Here is a 21,365-nt window from a genome sequence, read left to right as displayed (position 1 = left end):
TTGATGTTTATTTATTTTTACAGGGACAGTGCACATTAATCAACGTTTCAGTAAAAGTGCCGGTTTTAGCCAGCCGGCTAATTTTCAACCGCAGTCCTTGGGCAGGTTATTAAAAACAATTACAATATAGACAATCATTGAGCAGTGAGCACACGCAGAGCAACATAGGACAAGCAAGACGTAGCATACAGACAGAGCAACATAGAACAAAAAGCAGCAAGACAAAATTCATAAAAGAAACAAAGTGTTTCCACACCTCACAAGCTACAGATAACAGACAACATGGAAAGCGGCAATACACAGCTAGGGATTATGTTCACAAATATGATTGACCTTTAGCCATGTCTTCATGCATTTTGTGAAAGTGTGATATGTGGTGCAGTCATGCGTGTCTGATGGCAGTGTATTCCAGACATGGGAAGCTCTCACAGAGAAAGCGGATTTACTAAAGGTGCTTTTCCTTAAGGGAACTATACAGTCACCTCTCATGGCAGACCTTGTGGATCTGCTGCCATATGTTTGGGTTTTTTGTTAAACAAAAATACTGAGTGGAGGGGAAGCCAGGCCATTTAGGATCTTGAATACAAGACATGCGTCGGTGAATTGCACAAGATTTTCCCAACTCAGGAGCTCATGCTTTCTGAGGATGTAACAGTGATGATGGCTATTGGGCTTCCTATCAAGCACTTTGAGAGCCTGTTTGTAGACAGACTGAATAGGTTTTTGATGTTGTACAGCAAGCTTGGGCCCAACTAGTCAAGCAGTATGTTAAGTGGGGGAGTATCATAGATTTGAAGTACAGTTTTGCTACCTCCTGTAGTCAAACAATTTCGTATAAATCGGAAATTAGCTAGGTTGAATTTGGTTATCTGAATTACCTTTTTCACATGCTTTTTAAAAGAGAGGTTGGAATCAAGTATGATGCCAAGGTACTTAAAATCAGATACCACCTGGAGCTTCTCCCCTGACACATAGACATCTGGCTCAGTAGCATCTGTTGCCCTCTTTGTGAAGAACATGCTAACAGTTTTTTTTCACATTGAGATGCAAACACGATTTACTGAGCCACTTTGTAACCTGGACCTGTTCAGTAGTGAGTTCTTGTGCAGCTTGTTGTTTGCTCTTTGCATGCACATATATCACTATCATCTGCATACATTTGAACTTCAGACCCAGTACAGACAGAAGGCAGATCATTAATGTACAGGCTGAACAGGAGGGGCCCCAGTATTGACCCTTGGGGCACACCCACATCATAGCTAAGAGTGGGCAACAGCTCATTGCTCACTCTGACACACAGAATTCTGCCTTCAAGGTATGATTTCATCCATCTCAAGGCATCGGGGGAAAATTGGAACTTGGACAATTTTGTGATGAGAATCTCATGGTTAACAGTATCAAAAGCCTTCCTTAGGTCCAGAAACACAGCCCCAACAACGCCCCCTTTGTCCATCTTGGACTTAACATTTTCCAGAAGAAAGCAGTTGGCCGTTTCTGTGGAGTGTTTCGCTCTGAAGCCAAACTGCATGGAGTGTAATGTGAAGGAGCTATTGAGGTGGGCAATCAGTTGTTCTGCTAGACACTTTTCAACAACCTTCGACACCACAGGTAGTATACTAATGGCCCTGTAGTTACTCACGTCAGCAGGGTCGCCCGATTTTAAAGATGGCCGTTATTATGGCCGACTTCCATACCCTAGGAAACACCCCGAGACCAATAGATGTGTTGGTGACCTTAGTAATGGGGCCAATGAGTGACTCTTTGTAGTTTTTAAGAAAGGTAGAGTCCAGCCCAAACATATCTTTGGCTTTAGAGTTCTTTAGTGAGCTAATCACCTTGTTCACCTTTGACTCAGTAACCTCCCTTATGATGAAGACAGGCTCAGTGCTAGTAAATGACACTCAACCTAAGAAACCAGTGGAAGGGTTCTGTGTCAGTACCCTGACAGTCAATAAAGTAGGAATTGAAGGCTATTGCTATTTCGACTGCATCCTGTGTTAGATTGTTATTTACCATGATTTCTAGTCTTTTTGCAGTGTTACTATGATCTTTCCCTGTTAACTTTTTTAGATTCTCCCAGATCATTTTAGAATTTCCCTTTGCTTCACCAATTATGTTAATAAAAAAAGTTTGCCTTGGCCTGTGATTTCTTTCATCACCTTATTTCTCAACACGGTAAACCTACGTCTGTCATGCTCTAATTTGGATTATTTTTTAGAGCATAATCTCGTTCTTTCATCAATTTCCAGATTTTTCCATTTAGCCAAGGAAGAGTGCTCTTTTGGCCAGGTTTGGATTTGATTTTCTTTAGGAAACCATTTATTGTAGTCAGGCTGGATTGTGGATAGAAAAACCTATCAGCTTCCACGTCTGTATAGGACAAGAGATCATTCCAGTTAATTGCGTTTTCAAAATAGTTTAATTCACTCTTAGGTATTCTTGTTAAGGGATAGGTTGTCCTGGCACTACACTGCCAGGTCGCTGACCACCTCCCTGTAGGCTGTCTCGTCATCGGTGATCAGGCCTACCACCATCATGTCTTCTGCAAACTTAATGATGGTGTTGGAGTCGTGTGTGTGTGTGGCCACGCAGTCGTGGGTGAACAGGGAGTACAGGAGGGGACTAAGCACACACCCCTGAGGGGTCCCCCGTAATGAGGGTCAGCGTGTTGTTGCCTAAATCAAATCAAATGTATTTATATAGCCCTTCTTACATCAGCTGATATCTCAAAGTACTGTACAGAAACCCAGCCTGAAACCCCAAACAGCAAGCAATGCAGGTGTAGAAGCACGGTGGCTAGGAAAAACTCCCTAGAAAGGCCAAAAAGTTGAGAGTTGAAAACAGCAGGTCTGGGACAGGTAGCACGTCCGGTGAACAGGTCAAGGTTCCATAGCCGCAGGCAGAACAGTTGAAACTGGAGCAGCAGCACGGCCAGGTGGACTTGGGACAGCAAGGAGTCATCATGCCAGGTAGTCCTGAGGCATGGTCCTTGGGCTCAGGTCCTCCGAGAAAGAGAGAGCATACTTAAAATCACAGAGGACACAGAGTAAGACAGGAGAAATACTCCAGATATAAGACTGACCCTAGCCCCCCGACACATAAACTACTGCAGCATAAATACTGGAGGCTGAGACAGGAGCGGTCAGGAGATACTGTGGCCCTGTCCGACGATACCCCCGGACAGGGCCAAACAGGCAGGATATAACCCCACCCACTTTGTCAAAGCACAGCCCCCACACCACTAGAGGGATACCTTCAACCACCAACTTACCATCCTGAGACAAGGCCGAGTATAGCCCATAAAGATCTCCGCCACGGCACAACCCAAGGGGGGGCGCCAACCCAGACAGGAAGATCACGTCAGTGACTCAACCCACTCAAGTGGCGCACCCCTCCTAGGGATGGCATGGAAGAGCACCAGTAAGCCAGTGACTCAGCCCCTGTAATAGGGTTAGAGGCAGAGAATCCCAGTGGAGAGAGGGGAACCGGCCAGGCAGAGACAGCAAGGTCGGTTCGTTGCTCCAGAGCCTTTGCGTTCACCTTCACACTCCTGGGCCAGACTACACTCAATCATTTGACCTGCTGAAGAGATGAGTCTTCAGTAAAGACTTAAAGGTAGAAACCGAGTCTGCGTCTCTCACATGGGTAGGCAGACCATTCCATAAAAATGGAGCTCTATCCTACCCTCAACATCTGAGGGTGGCCCGTCAGGAAGTCCAGGATCCAGTTGCAGAGGGAAGTGTTTAATCCCAGGGCCCTTAGCTTCAAAGATGAAAGATCACTTCTTCCTCTCTGACATGCAGTTTCAACTTGCTATTTGCATTTGAGGTTTAGTCCAACTAAATTGATCATATGGACACCGAAATGCAGTGAGACTTAACAAACTATTTTTTTAAGGGTAGGTCAGCTTTAATATTGCAGATTGTAGCTTCTATCAATGTAATTGTCTGCATCATTTCCAATCCCCCAGATAAATATATCTATTTTTTATTGATTTATTTTCCTTTACTATTTTCCCCTAACCACCCCTCCCCTAATTGGAGTAAACTAATGGTCAACAACTCTTAGGCTTCTACTTCCAGCTTATACATACTATATACATTTCTTTAAGGACACAGTCTATTTTACAATAGTTATCTTTTGTTTGTTTTTAGGCCCCTTCATTCAGCCTCCCTCAACCCCTCCCATTTTATCTTTGAAGACCATCCAGTTTTGATTTATATTTTTCAACTGTGATGTTTCAAAAAGGTTCTAAACCTGTATACATTAGTTATTTTTTTGTTTGTTTGTTTTTTTGTCCCACCCTTGAGAAAGAATTTGACTGTAATGGAGAAGTTGACCTTTTCTACTGATAGCCTTTTTACGTCTCAACTCCTCAAATTACGTGCAGAGCAAACACTACTACAACGGGAGTATCAATGAACATCGATTCTGGAAAATGAATCCTCAGTTTGTCGTGCACAGCATTGTGGTACCACGTACCGCTAGCAGCATTTTAGCCAAAGACTGTTATACTAGCTGTCTAGTCTATTTTTATAAATGTGCAATAAGCATAAAACACAGTTATATAAGGATTTGTCTACTCGTTCACATTCTGAGAAATGTGGTAGGCCACTTGATTTCAACATTTGAACAAAGTGGACAGTCTAGCATACTGTTCAAACAGTCGGAGATGGACAGAAAGGTGGCCATAATTCAACTGTTCAGCCTTGTTAACTAGCAAATAGATCCAAGTTGGGTTAAACTTGAAATATAAAGATTAGCTGGCTACTTACTACAACGGGGGTTTGTGTTTGAGAGATTGTTTGAGATCTGTGTTCATTTTCTATAATGCCTGCTATAAGAAGTTACTAATTATTATTGAATGTGCATTATGCATGACTCTGGTTAAATTTATAACAAAAAGGACATTTTCATAGACTGATTTGAAAGTCAGTAATTATTGCAAAAAAGCAGGTTAAACTATTTTGATAAAATAATTAAATTATTAGTGGGTCTTATGGTTGTGGAAGGTTTATATTTAGCCTAGGTATAACTTCATTAGATTATCGCTGACTGTTTGAAATGCATTATATTTCACCTTTTTTCATTGTACCACAAAGCTTATTTAGAGAAAACAACATACAAAAAAGACATACTGTATATATTGTAAATCGCCTACAAATTAGAAAAACTAAAATATATTATTAGGCCGTATCATCCAGCTCTACTCTCAACCTAGCTGAACACATTTGGGAGATTCTGGAGCAGCACCCGAGATGGCATTCTCCATCACCATGAACAAAATGCAGATTGTCTTTTATTGTCATGAGTCTTGCCTTGGAGGCAGCTCTGCAGAGTTGGCATACAATCAGATTTTATATGAACTACACTGCTAACTGTAATGCCTAACCTTAAATTAAGACCAAAAATATAATTTCAAGAGTTTTTACAATTTAGACCATTTTTGCTTTGCAGTTGGCACATCTAGAAGAAACTGTTCAGTTCTGCTTCCAGGGCAAGAGTTATTACAATAAACCATCAACCTGCAATTTCTTGTGGAGTTCCAGAGTAATATCACCTGTCAGACAGAGACTAGTTAGAGCAATATCACCTGTCAGATGGCATACAGAGACTAGTTAGAGGAGAGCAATATCACCTGTCAGACAGCATACAGAGACTAGTTAGAGGAGAGGAATATCACCTGTCAGACAGCATACAGAGACTAGTTAGAGGAGAGGAATATCACCTGTCAGACAGCATACAGAGACTAGTTAGAGGAGAGGAATATCACCTGTCAGACAGCATACAGAGACTAGTTAGAGGAGAGGAATAGTCTTCCACCTGTCAGACAGCGTGAAAGTAGCTCTTTAGAAAGTCTGTAGGCTACAGTAGTGAAACCTGCTTTTGTAAGTCCTGTCATTGGTCAGCCCAGTCATAGCGCAACAAATAACAATTCTAAATGGAATTGTGATTTAAACTTTGGTGGCCACAATTTCAAAGGAGCTATTTTTATTTCTTAATTGGAGGAAGGCCCTAAAATTGTCAGTCTCCAGCCACTGTAGTCATAGACGTTTCTCTCTGCTACCGCACAGCAACAGTACCGGAGCGCCAAGTCGAGGTCAAAAAGACTTCTTAACAGCTTCTACCCCCCCAAGCCATAAGACTCCTGAACAGCTAATCAAATGGCTACCCAGACAATTTGCATTCCCCCCTCTTTACGCTACTGCTACTCTCTGTTTTTATTATCTTTGCATAGTCACTTTAATTCTACCTACAGTTGAAGTCGGAAGTTTAAATACACTTAGGTTGCAGTCATTAAAACTCGTTTTCCAGCCACTCCACAAATTTCTTGTTAACAAACTATAGTTTTGGCAAGTCGGTTAGGTGCGTTCTGTGCGTTCTGTCTCCTAGAGATGAACGTACTTTGGTGCGAAAAGTGCAAATCAATCCCAGAACAACAGCAAAGGACCTTGTGAAGATGCTGGAGGAAACGGGTACAAAAGTATCTATGTCCACAGTAAAACGAGTCGTATATCGACATAACTTGAAAGGCCGCTCAGCAAGGAAGAAGCCACTGCTCCAAAACCGCCATAAAAAAGCCAGACTACGGTTTGCAACTGCACATGGGGACAAAGATTGTACTTTTGGAGAAATGTCCTCTGGTCTGATGAAACAAAAATATAACTGTTTGGCCATAATGACCATTGTTATGTTTGGAGGAAAAAGGAGGAGGCTTGCAAGCCAAAGAACACCATCCCAACCGTGAAGCACGGGGGTGGCAGCATCATGTTGTGGGGGTGCTTTGCTGCAGGAGGGCCTGGTGCACTTCACAAAATTGATGGCATCATGAGGATGGAAAATTATGTGGATATATTGAAGCAAAATCTCAAGGCATCAGTCAGGAAGTTGACGCTTGGTCGCAAATGGACAATGACCGCAAGCATACTTCCAAAGTTGTGGCAAAATGGCTTAAGGACAACCAAGTCAAGGTATTGGAGTGGTCATCACGAAGCCCTGACCTCAATCCTATAGAAAATTTGTGGGCAGAACTGAAAAAGCGTGTGCAATCAAGGAGGCCTACAAACCTGACTCAGTTACACCAGCTCTGTCAGGAGGAATGGGCCAAAATTCACCCAACTTATTGTGGGAGGCTACCCGACAAGTTTGACCCAAGTTAAACAATGTAAAGGCAATGCTACCAAATACTAATTGAGTATGTAAACTTCTGACCCACTGGGAATGTGATGAAATAAATAAAAGCTGAAATAAATCATTCTCTCTACTATTATTCTGACATTTCGCAATCTTAAAATAAAGTGGTGATCTTAACTGACCTAAAACAGGGAATTTTTTACTAGGATTAAATGTCAGCAATTGTGAAACTGAGTTTAAATCTATTTGGCTAAGGTGTATGTAAACTTCTGACTTAAACTGTACATATTACCTTGACTAACCGGTGCTCCCGCTCATTGACTCTGTACCAGTACCACCTGTATATAGCCTCCACATTGACTCTGTACCAGTACCCCCTGTATATAGCCTCCACATTGGCTCTGTACCGGTACCACCTGTATATAGCCTCCTCATTGACTCTGTACCGGTACCACCTGTATATAGCCTCCACATTGACTCTGTACCGGTACCACCTGTATATAGCCTCCACATTGACTCTGTACCGGTACCACCTGTATATAGCCTCCACATTGACTCTGTACCGGTACCCCCTGTATATAGCCTCCACATTGACTCTGTACCGGTACCCCCTGTATATAGCCTCCACATTGACTCTGTACCGGTACCCCCTGTATATAGCCTCCACATTGACTCTGTACCGGTACCCCCTGTATATAGCCTCCACATTGACTCTGTACCGGTACCCCCTGTATATAGCCTCCACATTGACTCTGTACCGGTACCCCCTGTATATAGCCTCCACATTGACTCTGTACCGGTACCCCCTGTATATAGCCTCCACATTGACTCTGTACCGGTACCCCCTGTATATAGCCTCCACATTGACTCTGTACCGGTACAGTACTCAGTACCACCTGTATATAGCCTCGCTGTTGTTATTTTACTGAAGCTCTTTACTTATCTGTTTTTTACTGTTCTTTCAAAGGCTCAATCCTAGTCTTATTAGCAACCCATGCTAGCTGTTGCTATTATATTCCCCCTCTTTCTAAAATTCTAACGGAGATTAAAATCTCCTTTAGAATTTTATCACAACTCGCATTAGGTTAAGAAGGGTGTTTTCTGCAAATTGCATTTTGGTAAATGTTTAAAAATGACGTTTTATTAGCGGCTTCATTACAGGAGTTGCATGTTCAAAAACAGGCTGTAGTCTTTTGAACTGTAAGACGATAGTTATTGTTGCATGTTTCCATTTAAGCTCTTAATGAAAAATGTCTGTTACTTGTAGGCATGCATAGTATCAGAGAAGAGGCAAAGCAAGAGGTTTCACTCTCGCCTAAATCTGTCATATACACCTGCTCGTTGAACATCTCATTCCAAAATCATTGACATTAATATGGAGTTGGTCCCCCCCCCTTTTGCTGCTATAACAGCTTCTACTCTTCTGGGAAGTATTTCCACTAGATGTTGGAACATTGCTGTGGGGACTTGCTTCCATTCAGCCACAAGAGCATTAGTGAGGTCGGGCACTGATGTTAGGCGATTAGGCCTGGCTCGCATTTGGCGTTCCAATTTATCCCAAAGGTGTTCGATGGGGTTGAAGTCAGGGCTCTGTGCAGGCCAGTCAAGTTCTTCCACACTGATCTCGACAAACCATTTCTGTATGGGCCTCGCTTTGTGCACAGTGGCATTGTCATGCTGAAACAGGAAAGGGCCTTTCCCAAACTATTGCCACAAAGTTGGAAGCACAGAATTGTCCAGAATGTCATTCTATACTATAGCGTTCCCTTCACTTGAAATAAGGTGCCCAAACCATGAAAAACAGCCCCAGACCATTATTCATCTTCCACCAAACTTTACAGTTGGCGCTACTATGCATTGGTGCAGGTAGCATTCTCCTTGCATCCACCAAACCCAGATTCGTCCGTCGGACTGCCAGATGGTGAAGCGTGATTCATCACTCCAGAGAACACATTACTACTGCTCCAGAGTCCAATGGCGGCAAGCTTTACACCAGTCCAGCCGACGCTTGGCATTGCACATGGTGATTTTAGGCTTGTGTGCAGCTGCTCGGCCATGGAAACGCATTTCATGAAGCTCCCGACGAACAGTTCTTGTACCGACGTTACTTCCAGAGGCAGTTTGGAACTCGGGAGTGAGTGTTGCAATTGAGGATAGACTATTTTTATCCACTAAGCACTTCAGCACTCGGCGCTCCTGTCCTGTGAGCTTGTGTGGCCTACCACTTCGCGGCTGAGCCATTGTTTCTCCTAGAAGTTGGAAAGGTGGCATCATAAGACAGTGCCTCGTTGAATGTCACTGAGCTCTTCAGTAAGGCCATTCTACTGCCAATGTTTGTCTATGGAGATTGCATGGAGGTGTGCTCGATTTTATACAACTGTCAGCAAAGGGTGTTGCTTAAATAGCCGAATCCACTAATTTGATGGGGTGTCCACATACTTTTGTGTATATGTTGAGCCTAGCCCAGAGCTGAACCTGAGAGTCTAAGGTCCAGTTCTGTGTTTAAATTGTATCATCTGTAGAACTGTGCATTTTCCATGTCAAGTGATTTTCTTATTTGCATTTCATCACAACCTGGAAAAAAGTAAATAAATACTGACAACATTCAGCGAATTGTATTGCTTTTTGACGCCGACAGGTTAGAGGTCAAAGGTTTGAATCTATGAATATTGTCTCCTAGCTAAGAAGGGTATCATCTCCTAGCTAAGAAGGGTATCATCTCCTAGCTAAGAAGGGTATCATCTCCTAGCTAAGAAGGGTATCATCTCCTAGCTAAGAAGGGTATCATCTCCTAGCTAAGAAGGGTATCATCTCCTAGCTAAGAAGGGTATCATCTCCTAGCTAAGAAGGGTATCATCTCCTAGCTAAGAAGGGTATCATCTCCTAGCTATGTATCTTCAATGCAAGATCATTTTCTATGTTCCTCCGACCAGGAACAAAAAAATAACTATACTTGATTGTCTAAAAATAATAAATATCGATTAGGTTTAATAGCCAATTAAACTCACTTGACTACTTACTACTTGTCTAAGTTGTTCTTCATCACACATGGTAGCACGTTGTGCTGCTAATAACTTACTGTCCACCAGTCCCCTGAGGGAGGGAACTGATAGATTGGTACGTATGTACATAGGCCTACATGTTTTGACAAAGAAATTGAAGTTAAAACCAAGCCCTGGAATGTTGTTACATGAGAGAGACAACAAAATATCAGAAGTCACACTTTTTTTTAGGATAACAGAATGTATCCTGCCTCATTGCCTTTTTCAGAACAGGGGAACAGAATGTAGCCTGCCTCATTGCCTTTTTCAGAACGGGAGAACAGAATGTATCCTGACTCATTGCTTTTTCAGAACAGGGGAACAGAATGTAGCCTGCCTCATTGCCTTTTTCAGAACAGCGATGGTCATTTCAAGGTTGTTCAGCAGAGGCAGTCAGCATCTGACTGAGTAATATCATTGAACTAGTAACTGTCAGCATCTGACTGTTGAGTAATAGCATTGAACTAGTTACTGTCAGCATCTGACTGTTGAGTAATACCATTGAACTAGTTACTGTCAGCATCTGATTAGCAGTAGTGTGTTGCATGGTAAACCACTACAATGGTAATATCACGGTACCAAAACGTCATGATACCAAACATTTTAGAAAACCGTAGTACCGTTTCATATGATACTACCAACCTTTTCAGCCTTACCGATCTAAAGAACCTGCTGGCGCCTGCTATAATATGTTATTAAAGTCAGTTTGGTTTATAAATTCAGTTGGATTTCAGCAACAGCCTCTAGTCTCTTGTATGTACCGGTCCAATAATAACCAATTCACTTTAATGGTTATGTCACGTGTGGCAGCTGTAATCAGCCAGCCACATTCCCCACCAGCCCTCACTCGGGCATCCTTGCAGCTTTACAGCAAAGAGAACTGCTTGCCTCTACTTAAAATATCAAAGGGATGCAAAACAATCTGTTTGTGGAATAACCTTTATGCTGAAAAGTGTCTGTCTCTCCAGTCTACACAACACAAACCCCCAGAAACCATCTCATAGGCCATATCTGGTTTACAATCACGTACTTTCCTCGGGTTAGAGAGAAAGTAAGAACAAAAGTAAACCGGATATGGCCTATGAGGTTTCTGTAAAGGTTCTCACACACACACACGAGAGGTTTTTGAGAACGGTTGTAGGTGAACAGAGAAAGTGGTTGGTGATGGGTATCTTCGACTGAACAGATCTGCTTTTGGATGTCAGGTGAAGTTTCATACCCCAAATAAGGAAATGAGATGATAATGATGAAGCCTAGTTTCTGGACTATTAAAATACACGTTTCCAGGGTAAAAAGAAGATATCTTTTGTGATCTCTTATAGCATATTCATCATAACATCAATATCATCATCTGACTGGAGAGACACACCACCTCTTTTTTTTTATTAATCCACATTCAACTCCCAAAAGACCAGGGTAAGAAGTTCTTCATTATTTTTGTACTAATCTGCATATTTTAAAATATTGAAATATCAAATATCACTCACATTAGGCAGTATAATTCTAACAATAGTAATAATCATTTATTGCATTTGTAAATCGCTTTTCATTATACAAGAATGAAGTGCATCAGTGTTGCATGCTATCTGGGATGCAGACCCTGATGACTCTTCTGTTTAGACTGTGTTGTTACATTGGAGTGGCTTTCAGAGCCATCAATGTGGAGACATTTTGTATCATGGCAGCAATGTGGAGACATTTTGTATCATGGCAGCAATGTGGAGACATTTTGTATCATGGCAGCAATGTGGAGACATTTTGTATCATGGCAGCAATGTGGAGACATTTTGTATCATGTCATCGCCTGTTATAACCAAGAGCACAGACCAGTCTGAGTAGACTGAGCCAATCAGCCATTCTATGCAGGGTTCTATTATACACTGACCAGTGTGAAGATAAATTCAATATGTTGCATTGAGTAAAAGTGTGAATTTCCGTGACCCGTATCGTCAGTACACTGAACAAAAATATAAAACCCAGCATGCAACAATTTCAAAGATTTTACTGAGTTACAGTTCATATAAGGAAATCAGTCAATTGAAATAAATTCATTAGACCCTAATGTACAGAATTCATATCACTGGGAATACAGATATGCATCTGTTGGTCACAGATACCTTAAAAAAAAAAAAGTTTGGGTGTGGATCAGAAAGAAAGTCAGAATCTGGGGTGACCACCATCTCCTTCACATAGAGTTGATCAGGCTGTTGATTGTGAAATGGCCCACTCCTCAATGACTGTGCGAAGTTTCTGGATTTTGGGGGGAACTGGAACACGCTGTTGTACACGTCGATCCAGAGCATCCCAAACATGCACAATGGGTGACCATGTCTGGTGAGTATGCAGGCCATGGAGGAACTAAGACATTTTCAGCTTCCAGGAATTGTGTAGAGCATCTTGCGACATGGGGCTGTGCATTATCACGCTGAAACATGAGGTGATGGCGGTGGATGAATGGCACGAAAATGGCCTCAGGATCTCATCACGTTATCTCTGTGCATTCAAATTACCATCGATAAAATGCATTTGTGTTCGTTGTCTGTAGCTTATGCCAGACCCATACCAAAACTCCACCGATGGGATTCTCTGTTAACAACGTTGACATCAGCAAACCGCTCGCCCACACGACGTCTGCTATCTGCCCGGTACAGTTGAAACCTGGGATTCATTTGTGAAGACCACACTTCTCCAGCATGCCAGTGGCCATCAAAGGGGACGACACTGAACTGCAGTCAGGTCAAGACCCTGGTGAGGGTGACGAGCACGCAGATGAGCTTCCCTGAGACAGTTTCTGACGGTTTGTGCAGAAATTCTTTGGTTGTGCAAACCCCCAGTTTCAGCAGCTGTGCGGTTGGACGTACTGCCAAATTCTCTAAAATGACGTTTGAGGCGGCTTATGAGAGAGAAATTAACATTAAATTCTGGCAACAGCTCTATTGGACATTCCGGCTGTCAGCATGCCAATTGCACGCTCCCTCAACTTGAGACATCTGTGGCATTGTGGGACAAAACTGCTTATTTTAGAGTGGCCTTTTATTGTCCCCAGCACAAGATGCACCTGCGTAACGATCATGCTGGTTAATCAGCTTCTAGATATGCCACACCGGTCAGGTGGATGGATTATCTTTGCAAAGGAGAAATGCTCACTAACAGGGATGTAAACAAATGTGTGCACACAATTTGAGTGAGATGGTTTTTGTGCATATGGAACATTTCTGGAATATTTTCATTTCAGCTCATGAAACAATGGAACCAACACTTTATATTTTAGTCTAAAATGTTGATATCGTGACGACACTACTGCGCAGTAATAACTCTTAACTAGTTGCTGTCAGTATTTCTGACTGTGCAGTAATAGCATAGAACAAGCCTCAACGCCAGCAGTTCTATGTTTCTCCAGATATGAACACCGCTGATTCTTTGAGATCTGGTAAACTAGTATAACATGGAATTCACTACCGTTTACATTGTCCTTACCACAGTGGCTCTGGAGGAGGAATCCGAGACGAAGGCAGCAGGAGGATCCACCCAGCGCCGGCGGACCAACCATGACCTCCAACACTGACAATCGTCAAGACGGTATTTATTTTGAAACCCGGGAACAGGGCCTGTATTCATAAAATGTAGGACTGCTCATCTAGTATCAGTGTCTCTATATGAGTAGGAGTAGTGATCTAGTCTTATTTTATTCTAAGGAATACGTTTATATGGACAGGAGGAGACCTGATGCTAGATTAGTAGTCCTACTCTGAGAAGCTGTAGAATGATGAGCCCTGGGCTGCGTTCAACAGGGCACAACCTTGTGGAATGTGCAGATGGCAATATGGACAAACCATATGGACAAAGAATCCCAATAGGATAAACATGATTCTCTGACATGTAGAAGAAGGCATGAGATCAGGTCTATTCATAACATTTCTACCTACGGCGGTTGCCTAGTGAACATATCCAGGAAACTCATGTACCCTGTGATTTGAGTAGGATCACATGTTTTCCCACAAACGCAGGATATCTGTATTCCAATACTTTCCATTCAGGGATTTTTCTTTTAGATGAGAAGTAGCCTAAAGTGTCTTGTTTGTGGACCATCATGAGATCATTAGCTAACAGCAATAACACGCTGCTTTGTTTGTGTCAACAAGCCAAGGGCCTTGTCTAACGGACTGATTTATGGCTAGAACTCTGGGGATTCTGTGGAGATTCTGTGTAGTAGAACCCTGCTATCTACAGTATGAAGTAATGTCATCTCAGCGACAGAATTAAGACGTACTTCTGACTGAGGGAGTTGAATTAAGTATTTATTTGAAGTTTCCCTTCTACCCGTGTAACAACATTGTCGTTACATAGCAACTTAATGTAGACGAATTTTGTGTCCCCCGTATTGCAGGCCCAGGTCCAGTTCTCTCCAGGATATCAGCGAGCACCTCTGAGGAGGATGTTCTCTGTCCTACTCCGCCTCTGCCCCCTGGACCTGATTCTCAGTACGAGAGAATTGGAGGCCAAACAGGGACTTCGTAAGTACGGTTATGTTACATGCATAGATATTTTTTTCATTCCAGCTCTTGGTCGTACAAAGTCAAAGAGTGCAACTCTATTGTATTGAAACGGTCACTTTTTATATCAAAAATAAGTCCCTAGCATCACAGTTTCCATCCTGAGACCTTCCTCAGGCCCCATACAAAGAGCTGATTTTATATGAGAGTGTGTGAGAGAGCCTGCATTCATAATTGTTTGATTCCAGTATTGTGTTGAATGATGTGATTTGACACTGATCATGTTTTGTTATGTTGTAGGTTTTTACAGACCCTGATACACCTCCTGAAGGGGAACATCGGTACAGGGCTGCTAGGCCTACCTCTGGCTGTCAGGAACGCAGGCCTTGTGGTAAGGGTTAGGGTTAGAAGGGGAACATCAGTACAGGGCTGTTAGGCCTACCTCTGGCTGTCAGGAACGCAGGCCTTGTGGTAAGGGTTAGGGTTAGAAGGGGAACATCGGTACAGGGATGTTAGGCCTACCTCTGGCTGTCAGGAACGCAGGCCTTGTGGTAAGGGTTAGGGTTAGAAGGGAAGCATCGGTACAGGGCTGTTAGGCCTACCTCTGGCTGTCAGGAACGCAGGCCTTGTGGTAAGGGTTAGAAGGGAAACATCGGTACAGGGCTGTTAGGCCTACCTCTGGCTGTCTGGAACGCAGGCCTTGTGGTAAGGGTTAGAAGGGGAACCATCGGAACAGGGCTGCTAGGCCTACCTCTGGCTGTCAGGAACGCAGGCCTTGTGGTAAGGGTTAGGGTTAGAAGGGGAACATCGGTACAGGGATGTTAGGCCTACCTCTGGCTGTCAGGAACGCAGGCCTTGTGGTAAGGGTTAGGGTTAGAAGGGAAACATTGGTACAGGGCTGCTAGGCCTACCTCTGGCTGTCAGGAACGCAGGCCTTGTGGTAAGGGTTAGGGTTAGAAGGGAAACATTGGTACAGGGCTGTTAGGCCTACCTCTGGCTGTCAGGAACGCAGGCCTTGTGGTAAGGGTTAGAAGGGAAGCATCGGTACAGGGCTGCTAGGCCTACCTCTGGCTGTCAGGAACGCAGGCCTTGTGGTAAGGGTTAGGGTTAGAAGGGGAACATCGGTACAGGGATGTTAGGCCTACCTCTGGCTGTCAGGAACGCAGGCCTTGTGGTAAGGGTTAGAAGGGAAGCATCGGTACAGGGCTGCTAGGCCTACCTCTGGCTGTCAGGAACGCAGGCCTTGTGGTAAGGGTTAGAAGGGGAACATCGGTACAGGGCTGCTAGGCCTACCTCTGGCTGTCAGGAACGCAGGCCTTGTGGTAAGGGTTAGAAGGGAAGCATCGGTACAGGGCTGTTAGGCCTACCTCTGGCTGTCAGGAACGCAGGCCTTGTGGTAAGGGTTAGAAGGGAAGCATCGGTACAGGGCTGCTAGGCCTACCTCTGGCTGTCAGGAACGCAGGCCTTGTGGTAAGGGTTAGAAGGGGAACATCGGTACAGGGCTGATAGGCCTACCTCCGGCTGTCAGGAACGCAGGCCTTGTGGTAAGGGTTAGGGTTAGAAGGGGAACATCGGTACAGGGATGTTAGGCCTACCTCTGGCTGTCAGGAACGCAGGCCTTGTGGTAAGGGTTAGAAGGGGAACCATCGGTACAGGGCTGCTAGGCCTACCTCTGGCTGTCAGGAACGCAGGCCTTGTGGTAAGGGTTAGGGTTAGAAGGGGAACATCAGTACAGGGCTGCTAGGCTTACCTCTGGCTGTCAGGAACGCAGGCCTTGTGGTAAGGGTTAGAAGGGAAGCATCGGTACAGGGCTGTTAGGCCTACCTCTGGCTGTCAGGAACGCAGGCCTTTTGGTAAGCAAACACTTAGCAATTAAGTAATAAAATAATTCCTGATAACCAAATACCCATTCTACCAGACTCCGGCTTAGAACAGTCAGGACCCCGCCTGCCTCCTTAGTAGATGTCCATGGCTAATACATTTATTCTGCCAGTGCAGTGTGAGGGAATGACACAATCCCAATGGTTTGACACCTAATGACACGATCCCAACGGGACGACACCTGATGACACGATCCCAACGGGACGACACCTGATGACACGATCCCAACGGGACGACACCTGATGACACGATCCCAACGGGACGACACCTGATGACACGATCCCAACGGGACGACACCTGATGACACGATCCCAACGGGACGACACCTGATGACACGATCCCAACGGGACGACACCTGATGACACGATCCCAACGGGACGACACCTGATGACACGATCCCAACGGGACGACACCTGATGACACGATCCCAACGGGACGACACCTGATGACACGATCCCAACGGGACGACACCTGATGACACGATCCCAACGGGACGACACCTGATGACACGATCCCAACGGGACGACACCTGATGACACGATCCCAACGGGACGACACCTGATGACACGATCCCAACGGGACGACACCTGATGACACGATCCCAACGGGACGACACCTGATGACACGATCCCAACGGGACGACACCTGATGACACGATCCCAACGGGACGACACCTAATGACACGATCCCAACGGGACGACACCTAATGACACTTCTCTTCTCTCTTCCTTTCCAGTTAGGACCTCTGAGTCTGTTTGCCATGGGGATAATAGCAGTCCACTGTATGAACCTGCTTGTAATGTGTTCCCACCACCTCAGTGTAAAGTAAGTGGAGCCTTTCCCACTCCTTTTGTCTGCAGCGCACCCCAGTTGCTCCATAAACAGTTCCTATTGTTGTGGATGCTGTTGTGCAACTAGTTTTGAGTCAAGCAACAAGAAGAGAAGTACAGTACTTTCACATTGTGCACTTCCTTTTTTGAGTTTGACGTCTATGAGGAAATCTCTCACGTTGTCCTGGAAACTGGACTGGTGAAATGTGTTCAGTTCATAGATTAGCCAAAGTTAAAGTCACCAAAATGCAGCTATGCCATCAAGCCTAGTATTGGATAAAGCAGTATGTTGTAATGAAACAAACCAAGCCAGTCATCAGTCCACTGTGTTCTAGTAACACCCTTATGGGTGTGTTCAGACTGTAAGGTATGTTGTTGATCTGGTGCGGTTAGGTTCCTTTGTAGGAGAAGTGAAAACCATTTGTATTTTGTAATACAAGCAAACCAAACCTAATGAGCACGATGTGAATGCACCCTACATTTCATCTCTGTAGGATAGTCTACATCCATCGTTCACAACCCTGTCCTCTGTTAGGTTAATAATATGTTTAATCGTCTGTCCTGTACCGCTGTCAGATTCCTCACACTAGTGACCAGGTACCAGGCCCCAGCTGAAGTAGTACTGTCACGTTTAGTGAACATCGGGGTCAACACCGTGTATGGTCTTTTTTGTTTGTTGACGAGGTGGTCGTTGAATTCTGTGGACAGGGTAGACCTGATCCTAGATCAGGTTCCATGGACAGGGTAGACCTGATCCTAGATCAGGTTCCATGGACAGGGTAGACCTGATCCTAGACCAGCACTCTTACCCGGAGTGATTGTCCCTCTGTTCTAGGTTGAACAAACCCTTTCTGGACTATGGTGATGCTGTGCAGTATGGTATGGAGAATGTCTCGTGGCTGAGAAGGTACTCAATATGGGGGAGGTAAATATAGAACGTGTCTACAGGAAGGTGATGAATCATGAAATGTATTCTTTAATAACAAGTCACTTTATTCTTATATATTATGACTTGTGATTTGACCTTATTCAATAAGAGTTCTCAACTCCTCAGTGTTTGGTTTCATATCTTGTGTTTTCAGTCCCCTCTAATGCGTAGAACAGAGGTTGATTTGGGTCCTTGTCCCTCTTTTCCTTCAGGCGGATAGTTAATGTGTTTCTGATCACCACACAGCTGGGTTTCTGCTGTGTCTACTTCGTCTTCCTCAGCGACAACATCAAACAGGTAGGGGACATGTCATCATGTTGACGAGTACTGTCTACTTCGTCTTCCTCAGCGACAACATCAAACAGGTAGGGGACATGTCATCATGTTGACTAGTACTGTCTACTTCGTCTTCCTCAGTGACAACGTCAAACAGGTAGGGGACATGTCATCATGTTGACTAGTACTGTCTACTTCGTCTTCCTCAGTGACAACGTGAAACAGGTAGGGGACATGGCGTCATGTTCATATTTGGCGTCGTACTGTTTCTCACCACAAGGTGGTGTTTACTTCTTCCTGAGCAGTACCAGCAGTTTAGATGTTATCATCACTGGAGTGGACAAGATAACAGCAGTAACAGCAGTGTGGATGTTATTATCACTGTGTGGAGAGGACATGATACCAGCAGTTTGGATGTTATTATCACTCCTATATAGGTACCAGCAGTGTGGATGTTATCATCACTGCCTGGAGTGATCTTCTCCTCGTGCTGTTAATCAGCTATATTGTTCGGTCCTCTGTTCGGTCCTATCATCACAGTTGCTTGAACTTTGCTGGGAAGGGAAATGTGAAGAAAATACTAGATACAGTACAATTTAAGTTGCCACGATAGTGCGAAAAGGATACCCTAACTTGTGTCCATTGTTCTGTGGCGTTCTTCCTCCAGGTGGTGGAAGCTTCTAACGGGACAACCATGAACTGCCAGAACAACCAGACGGCTGTGACCGTCCCCAGCTTTGACTCCCGTCTCTACATGTTGTGTTTCCTGCCAGCCGTTATACTCCTGGTGTTCACCCGCAACCTGAAGTACCTGGCACCCCTCTCTCTGGCAGCCAACCTGGCCATGTGTGCTAGTCTGGTCCTCATCTACTTCTTCTGCTTCACGGTAGGTACTGCAGGACTGGCTTCTGCGTCACGGTAGGTACTGCAGGACTGGCTTCTGGCGGGGGGGGGGACTCACATGATGCTGAAGTACTCTGAAGTGTTACATTTCTAACTTAGAGTATTTCATCAACATCTTTATGCTTTCGTTAATAAAATAATGATAATAATCTTTCAAAATGCAGATGTTTATTTAGTTATGGATCCATAATGAATTACTATGGGAATAAATATCACTAAATTACAGAAATATTGGAACAAAGTTGTCTAATGAAGGTAAACAAATAGTTGTTTACTGGAAAATACTCTTTCAAACACATGGTCACGTTGTACAGCGCCATTATGGCTATTAGCAGGGCTGTATTTTGTCCTTTTAAATATTATTTTGGCCTTTTATTCAGATTACAATCACTCACTGTTGTTTTTTTGAAAAGGAAATAATCTCTAAAATATCTTTATATATATATATATATATTTGCCTTCCCGCTGTGGACGTCTACTTCAGCACCATTTTGCGCTGCTCTGAGACAAGCATAGAGAAACAAATGTTCAGTTATATTCTTAAGATATGTGTTGACTAATTATAAGCAAGTGATGTCTGCTAAATGATCAAGTTGGGTTTCTCCAGAAATAAATAATTCTACTGTAGGCCTACCATAGGCAAAATGAGTTGGTTACACTATAATTAGGGTGTGGAAATGTTGTGCCCCTTAGATATTAATTTAGAATCCTCTTATGCTGTAGCCTACTACTCCCGACCGTCACGTTGTACCGCGCAGTATTTTCCATTCCATCCTAACGGAAACCCTGAGGGTTTTTTTTTTCTCGGAATAGAAACCCCATAATAATAATTAAGCCACATTTCGTAATCAATCCCATGTACTATGTTATTACAAAAAAGGTTTTAAATTCTATAGTCATGCCAATATGGGAGACTATCGAATGCTTCTCAAAGTTGCCCTCTGGTGGTCAAACTAGCACTAACTTGCATTAACGTAAAATAAGATGTCTGACAATTTCAATAACGTGCCACAGAATGCTGCAGCCCACAAGGTGTGCTGCAGTATGACACCACTTTTAAAGGAGCAACCACTGTAATACGAGTTCAAAATGTGTAGTATTTCCTTGTTCATATTTCAGAACAACAAATGGATTCTTTAGACCAGGGATAGGCAACTAGGAACTCAGTCGGAGTCTCAACTTCCTGTTGAGTTAGAACAGTAGAATACACAAGGTGCCATTTTGAAATGTGGTTGTGCCTCAGCAGTTTTTCTCTTATGTCAGTCACTGACAGTCACTCAATTAGGCAATGATGGCTAACATTTTGTAGTTAGTCTAGCAGCCAGTTATCTAAACTTATAGTAATTACGGTCTACCAACCGGGGGCCCTCATTGATCATCAGATGTATATTAAAAACTGCAACCATTTGTCTCCACCCTACGGCAAAATGTGTAGAACTGCAAGAAATTGGCTGTAAAATTGCACATTTTTCTCTCCGTCAATGGCAAAAGGAGTAGAGTTTCCCCGACAGGATGTTGGTTCGGCCCCTAAAAGGCTAAGGTTGTCTCTGACCGCATGTGGAGGTATTGATGTAGGTGCAGACCTGTGAGCCACTGCGACCCTCCATGATGAGTTTCCATTCTTTTAACGCAATAGACATTCAGAATGGTGAGAGAGAAAAATGCATGCTGGGGGCAAATAGAGAGCCACTAAAAATGACCACTCACCCAAATAGAGAAAAATACAGGTAACTGACAAAATAAAGGCAACACTTGAGTCAATGAGGGATACAAAGTATATTGAAACCAGGCACTTCCACACAGGTGTGGTTCCGGCTGAAAGACACAATGTTGCAGTTTTATAGCTAATTTCCAATAATAATAAAAAATAATATAAAAA

At 43.7% G+C, this 21,365-nt stretch overlaps 1 protein-coding gene across 3 annotated transcripts in view; it reads left to right on the top strand.

Annotated features, from left to right (window-relative positions):
* LOC129858482 (proton-coupled amino acid transporter 1-like) overlaps positions 1 to 21,365 on the top strand; it is a 45,394-nt gene that overhangs the window by 1,995 nt on the left and 22,034 nt on the right. The window contains exons 2-8 of one of the 3 annotated variants that reach the window (XM_055927746.1): positions 13,658 to 13,754; positions 14,563 to 14,689; positions 14,969 to 15,059; positions 17,286 to 17,374; positions 18,215 to 18,304; positions 18,520 to 18,604; positions 19,251 to 19,469. In XM_055927746.1, the coding sequence (XP_055783721.1) occupies positions 13,724 to 13,754; positions 14,563 to 14,689; positions 14,969 to 15,059; positions 17,286 to 17,374; positions 18,215 to 18,304; positions 18,520 to 18,604; positions 19,251 to 19,469 (732 nt within the window). In that variant the 5' untranslated portion in view covers positions 13,658 to 13,723. The other 2 variants (XM_055927744.1, XM_055927745.1) reach the window with 2 other exon arrangements.

The sequence above is a fragment of the Salvelinus fontinalis genome, chromosome 6 (genome assembly GCF_029448725.1).
Source record: "Salvelinus fontinalis isolate EN_2023a chromosome 6, ASM2944872v1, whole genome shotgun sequence".
Classification (NCBI taxonomy): domain Eukaryota; kingdom Metazoa; phylum Chordata; class Actinopteri; order Salmoniformes; family Salmonidae; genus Salvelinus; species Salvelinus fontinalis.
The sequence above is the reverse complement of the archived record's forward strand: the minus strand, read 5'-3'. Positions and strand labels throughout refer to the sequence as shown.